The sequence below is a fragment of the Microchirus variegatus genome (genome assembly GCF_963457635.1).
Source record: "Microchirus variegatus genome assembly, chromosome: 5".
NCBI classification, from domain to species: domain Eukaryota; kingdom Metazoa; phylum Chordata; class Actinopteri; order Pleuronectiformes; family Soleidae; genus Microchirus; species Microchirus variegatus.
Genome location: NC_139806.1, coordinates 33,832,900 through 33,840,244, shown reverse-complemented (window position 1 = coordinate 33,840,244; position 7,345 = coordinate 33,832,900). Strand labels below are relative to the sequence as shown.

Sequence of the window (7,345 nt, the reverse complement as noted above, 5' to 3'; positions counted from 1 at the left end):
TAACGCTTATATTACTTAACGCTAAACTGTAGAACTGCAATCTGGTCATTAAAATTATTACAAATGGGATTTATTTCTGTTTTTTTGCCGTTTTTCTTCCTTTGGCGGCCCTCAGTCCAATGTTGGGTTCCTAAATTGGCCCTCAGGTATCAAAACTTTGAGAACCCCTGATTTAGACTAACTTAACAACCCTGTATGGTTTGTATATAATTGACACACTCAACTGTAACATTCTCACAGGACACAACAACAAGCAGAAATGATAGTGTCTGTGATGAACTGCAGTAAACCTCTGCTGTCAATCAGGACTTTATCTACCTTTTATTTGCGTGTAATTAATGACAGAATAGCACATCTCACATCTGACTTCTCTAAAGTCCATGTATGGATTTTTAGCAGCGTCCAGAACATTTTTACAGAATTTACTTACATATATATATATATTTATTTTTTTTTGTCCCCTCATTTTTTTTCTCCACATGACCTCTGGCATGTTCTCTTGTTCGAACTTTTGATGTACAGAAAACGGCATTTCAAAAAATTTAAACAAGCCTCCCTTCTGGGAAATCTTGGCAAACAAGTGCTGAACTACAAAAAAAGAATAGATTATTTTTATTTCTAAATTTTCTTCAGAATCTAGTTCTGCACTAACAAATTCTACATTTCCTTCCCAAATTTCTTCAGAATTTATTTTTCCACTAGAAAATAATCTGTTTACTTTCTCATATTTCACAGAATTTATTCTGAATCTAGTTCTGCACTAGAAGAAGTATCTTTTTTTCAAACTTTTCTTCAGTTATGCACTAGAAATATTAGAATAATCCAACAGTCTTTTCTCTCTATCTGACCTACTAAGTGTGTCCATGTTTCTCACTCTAAACTAAGTGACTGTGCTTTACTATCGACAATTAGCCGAGATTTGCAATCTCAATGGGATTGTCTTGGAAAAATAAAGGGTAAATTAAAAATGTAACACCACTTTATGAAACCATGCATTTCTACTTCTTGTGAAAAGTTCTGAAATTAATCTATATAACAGTACAATAAGTAACTAAATAAACAATAAAGTTCCAATTATATTTAATTAATTCGACAGAACAACAATACTTTTTTAATAACTATTTAAATAAATAAATAAATAATATCTATTCTCTATATGATCTCTGACACATTCTTATTTGAACAATTGATAAAAAGTCAAATATTATATTTATATTGGTCCTGGATATTAGATAGAAATGTTTTCTTTACTTTTTTCTGTGCTCTCAAAACATAAGATCTTCACTGGAAACATTAGAAATAATCAAGTGATCTTTTCTTTAATGTGACCTTAACTTTTGTCCAGGTTTTTTAAGTGTGCTTCACTAATATACATTAAACAAACTAGTATTAATATACTTTCAAGACCTTGAGTGTCTTGAAAGGCGCCTTAAATATAATGCATTATTATTATTATTATTATTATAATATAATCACTTTATCAACCAGGCTTGAGTAATATTACTGCACCGACTACTATACTGAGGACAACTTTTTGTCGTTGCTAAACCTTAGCAATAAACAATATTACATGAATAAATGACTAATTACGAACCTATATATTAATATAAACATATATATTGACTGGAATTAAAATCAAAATACTATTTGATAAACAACAAAAGGTGTTTTTATTTCAAAACACGTGTTGTTGGCACTCATCATCATCATCACCATCATCTTCCATGACTTTTTACTCGCACAATCAGGTGAAACTCAGAAAACACCTGCGTACCTTCTGGATCCTTCCATCCACGTCCAGGTAAATGACCCGGTAAGAGGACGAAGCAGAGCCCATGGTCCCTGTCGTGTCCGCGGCGTCGTCGTGCGTCGTGCGGCTCCTGCTCCTGCTCCGGTTCTCCCACCGTGGTTCAAAACAACCGAGAGGCTTCAAAACGGGGGAGTTAGCGCCGCGACGACATCTCGCCCTGAACGTGATGAACGAACTCTCTTCTGCTCCACTATCATTCCTTCTTAAAGTCCGTGCACGCGCGTCCCCGCCCCCTTCATTCTCTCCGGTCTCCACGTGACCTGAGGTCCACGCGCACTCACTCTCTCTCACACACATTCTTGTACTTGCTGCATACTGAGGACCGGGTAAAAGTGCTGACAAAATGAGGACCAGCATTTCCACAAAATATAAATCAACACAATTACAAATATCTACTTCATGAATGACATCTATAAAGAACTACCGGGTGCAGTACCATAAAACATCTGCAGGTGGAGCCCCAGAGCAAAAAGGTCTGGAAAACTTTTTTTTTTTTTTTTTTAATTATTTTTGGTCCAAAATGTGACGAAACCATCATACTATACTATGTCGACCAAAATTCAAAAAAAAAATGTATCCAAAATTGTTGGTCCAAAATTTGACAAAAACGTCATACTATACTATGTCGTCCAAAATTTGAAAAAAAAAAAATTGACCAAAAATGTTTGGTCCAAAATTTGACAAAAACTTCATACTATACTGTCGTCCAAAATTTGAAAAAAAAAAAAAAAATCCAAAATGTGACGAAACCATCATACTATACTATGTCGACCAAAATTAAAAAAAAATAATTTGACCAAAAATTTTTGGTGCAAAATTTGACAAAACCATCATACTATACTATGTCGTCCAAAATTTGAAAAAGAAAAATGTATCCAAAATTTTTGGTCCAGAATTTGACAAAAACGTCATACTATACTATGTCGTCCAAAATTTGAAAAAAAAATGTATCCAAAATATTTGGTCCAAAATTTGACAAAAACGTCATACTATACTATGTCGTCCAAAATGTGATTTTTTTTTTTTTACAAATAATTTACCAGGTAATTACCCAGTATTTTGGCCATTGTTCTTACCTTCTAATTACAGGTTAATACCAAGTAACACATTTCTGTTACCATATATTTACTGGGTAAATAGCTAGTAATTGGTAGCTGTAGCTACCTGCTTATTACCAGCTTATAACACAATAATACACTAAAATTCACCATATAGAAACCAGGTAAATACCCAGTATTTTTGTTTACACTTATTGGTCTGTATCCAGTAATGTCCAATAAACATTTAACAAGCTTAGTAGCTCCTGGATTAAAACTATCAACTGTAATTCATTGCGGGGCCGCCAGAAATGTTTCTGTGGGCCGCCATTGGCCCCCGGGCCGCACTTTGAGAACCAATGATCTAACCTGACCCTCTTGTCTGTGTATGTGTGTGTGTGTGTGTGTGTGTGCTTTCTGCCTGTGTCACTGAGTAGGTTCCTGTCTGTCACATGCTTACCACACTGGACACCTGCCACCTCAAGCTGAGGCTTAAGGCCACTTCACGCCTTGAATTAGACCTTTTTGTGTCAGTGTGCAGCATAACGCTGCAAGAAGACCTATCAAAAACATGACCTGGGCAGCACCATTATCTTGGAGGAACGAGATACATGTTTAATGACATAATTCCGTTTTTCAGAAACTGAAGAATCCTGAACGACGAAGAGCTACAATTAAAAAAAGAAAGTTTACTTCTCCACATTGCACAGCAAATATCCACAAGGTATTAGAAGTTAGTCGTCATTTTACATTCATAATCATTTCCCCCCACACACACATCATTAAAACATGGTCATCTTGTTGTATATGAAAATACAAATTTGTTGTCATTAAGTTCATGACACAACCCCCAAAACAAATATATTAGAAACATCAACAAAAAAAAAGGACAGGAATAAATTAAATATGTGGTCTGTATTTTATATTACAATTTGATCCCACAATCTCTTTGGTTGAGTAAGGCAAAGGTGACACTGAAACAGCTACTTCCATGGTACCGCAGGGTTAGTGGTCTCGCTTCCAAACGTAGAACAGAAAGTTGGTCCTTCATCTTTCCAACAACCTCTTAAACATCACTTATATTCTATAACAGCAACAGTTTCATGAGAGACTTTACATTTTGGTGTCTCAAAGGTTGGGACATACAAAACCAAAACGATCTGAAAGGAAACATACTTTCACTTCAGTTCTTAAAGTGAACGCGTTCTGTAAAAGAGTAGCTTTCATGGTGGCCAGAAATGCTCTTGCTTACCTCTCTCTATATAGTACACATTATATTGAATTATCTTTCACTGAATAATATCAGGAACAAATCGATTGCAACGGTCCACAGGGATTCAGGTTCACATCGTGACAGGTTTCACAAAGACTCTACATAAATATCTAAATTCATATGTCGAATTTCGATGGGACATATTCACAATGGTCTCGCAGTGCAATAACCTCAACAAGATTGAGCCTCTATATCAGGGGTTCTCAAAGTGTTGATACCTGAGGGCCAATTTAGGAACCCAACATTGGACTGAGGGCCGCCAAAGGAAAAAAAACCGGAAAAAAACCAGAAAGAAATCCCATTTGTAATCATTTTAATGACCAGATTGTAATATAAGCGTTAATATAATGTAATTTAAGCATTAATATAATAACGCTTTATAATTTACTGGGTAATTACCCAGTATTTTGGTCATTGTTCTTACCTTCTAATTACAGGTTAATACCAAGTAACACATTTCTGTTACTATATATTTACTGGGTAAATAGCTAGTAATTGGGGGCTGTAGCTACCTGCTTATTACCAGCTTATAACACAATAATACACTAAAATTCACCATATAGAAACCAGGTAAATACCCAGTATTTTTGTTTACACTTATTGGTCTGTATCCAGTAATGTCCAATAAACATTTAACAAGCTTAGTAGCTCCTGGATTAAAACTATCAACTGTAATTCACTGTGGGCCGCCAGAAATGTTTCTGCGGGCCCCCATTGGCCCCCGGGCCGCACTTTGAGAACCAATGCTCTGTATCAAACCTTATAAACTCCATTGATAAATATGTATAATGGAATTATTCAACACATACAAGGGAAAAAACAAATGCAGTTGCAACCTGGAAAACAGAGAGGTGTTTAGTGCTGCTGGCCAGCAGGTGTCACTGTTTGTTCCCTTGGAAGTAGAAGTCGCACTTCTGAGATAGTTGTATTAGTGTAAAGTGGCTTAAAATAACCCAAGACAGTGAAACACATAAAAGTCTCCCATTTGTTTCAGACTAAATTTCACATAATCTGTAGCAGGGTCCTGGTCTACAGCAGCTAATAACAGGGTCTTAGCAGCACTTTCACGCATTAAATTAGAGCAGGTGTCACAAAACGTGATAGATCCACTCGGCATGAACTAGAATTTGACTTCATTGCTTGGTGAATGTCCAGCCGTACCACTAAATAAAATAAATAAACTAGCCAGCCCAAAAAAAATGTTAAAAAAGACACACTTTGATTTAGCTTATCTTTTGATTACGGACTTCATTTGCAACGGCATCGCTTAAATTAGCTTATGTTCCCTATGTTCCCCGGTCACATACAAAGCGGGGAACATGGATACGGTCCCAACTGACCTCATCACATTGCTTAACCTAGACCAAATCAAAACACTGCCCACAGGCTATAACTACCAGACACTAAGCAAAGTATGACAAACATGGCAGCCACATTGCCAAGAGGAAAGGAATTGAAGAGTTGCCAGTTCAAATCCCAGGATGGGTAAAGGGCTGGGGTGCCCCTGACCAAGGCACCCGATCCCCGATTGCTGCCCCCGGCACAGATTAGTGTTGCTCAACGGTCCTGTGACCAGTGGAGTGGAATAAGGACGGATGAAATGCAGAGGGCTGACATTAGTTAGCTTTTCATATCATAATGTGAAGAGATATCATTGTACGAGTTGTTTTTTTTGTTTGGTAAGTTTGACTTACGCTATGACAAATCTGCATAACGGATCATTTTGTGGCTATTTTCTGTTGCCATTTTTTGCTGAAAATAAACCCACTTCTGACAAAAACCCAGTTTTTAATCCTTCCAGAAAGCTCCGGAGTAATTTTCCAAGGTATCAAAAGAACAAGATCTATTTGACGTCATTAAAAATGTGGCAGTGGTTGAAAGGTCTGACACAGGCCTTTTGTATAAAATGAGAAATAACAGCTTAGCGGTAACATTGACAGGTATAGTTACCTGCCGTTACCTGTTGCTACATTAGGAACCATTAGAACACAATCAAGGGCTACCACAATAAATCTCACCCATCATTTTTCTTATATCTTAATAACATAATAATAAATAAACATGTAAAAGTAAGGCTGATTTTTTTTTTTACATCCAGTATCTGTTGATCATTAGAGCAGTGGGTTTAGGTTCTAACTGGCCACTGTAAGAAACAGGTGAAAAAAAAAAAAAAAAGAGGTGACAGAGAAAAGACAGTTGAGTGATTGTGCATTTGTGTGCGAGTACAGTTTGTGCAGATTATCAAATTTCACATCACTCAGATGTCCAGATTCAGCTCCTTCTCCTCCTCATGGACTAAACTTCATTCTTATTTACAGTGAACCATTGCAGCTGTAGTGTGTGTGTGTGTGTGTGTGTGTGCGCGTGTGTGTTCTAGTACTTGCAGCATACTGAGGACCAGTGAGGGTTTTTAACCAACAAAGTGAGGTCATTTTTACGGAGTGAGGACATTTTGGCCGGTCCTCACTTTGTTTTCATTGAAATCACTTCCTTAGGTTGCTATAACATGCTATACTCAATTTGTTAAAAAAAAAAAAAATCACATTTTGGACGACATAGTATAGCATGACGTTTTTGTCAAATTTTGGACCATAATTTTTTTTGTCGAAGATTTTTTTCAAATTTTGGACAACAGTATAGTATGACGTTTTTATCCAATTTTGGACCAAAAATTTTGGATACATTTTTTTTTTCAAATTTTGGACGACATAGTATAGTATGACGTTTTTGTCAAATTTTGGACCAAAATATTTGGTCAAATTTTTTTTTAAATTTTGGTCGACATAGTATATAGTATGATGGTTTTGTCACATTTTGGACCAAAAATAATGAAAAAAAAAAAAGTTTTCCAGACCTTTTTGCTCTGGGGCTCCACCTGCAGATGTTTTATGGTACTGCACCCAGTAGTTCTTTATAGATGTCATTAATGAAGTAGATAATTGTAATTGTGTTGATTTAGATTTTGTGGAAATGCTGGTCCTCACTTTGTCAGCACTTTTACCTGGTCCTCAGTATGCAGCAAGTACAAGAATGTGTGTGTGTGCGTGTGCGTGTGTGTGCGCATGTACATGGACACATGAATGCCTGCTGGTTGTTCAGTGTTCCTTCAGCCTGTGAAAGAGACACAATCTGTTAAATCACGTGTTAAGTAGTAGATAAATCTGTCTTCTTGCGTGTGTGTGTAAGATATAATAAAACAACTAATACAAAATATATAATGTAATT

At 36.2% G+C, this 7,345-nt stretch overlaps 1 protein-coding gene across 1 annotated transcript in view; it reads right to left on the bottom strand.

Annotated features, from left to right (window-relative positions):
• Positions 1–1,837, bottom strand: part of pde9aa (phosphodiesterase 9aa) — a gene marked incomplete at both ends in the record, with an annotated part of 44,533 nt that extends 42,696 nt beyond the window's left edge. The window contains one exon of the mRNA XM_083889443.1: positions 1,775–1,837. Coding sequence (XP_083745569.1) covers positions 1,775–1,837 — 63 coding nt within the window. The remainder of the gene's footprint in view (positions 1–1,774) is intronic.
• Between the last annotated feature and the right edge of the window lie 5,508 nt (positions 1,838–7,345).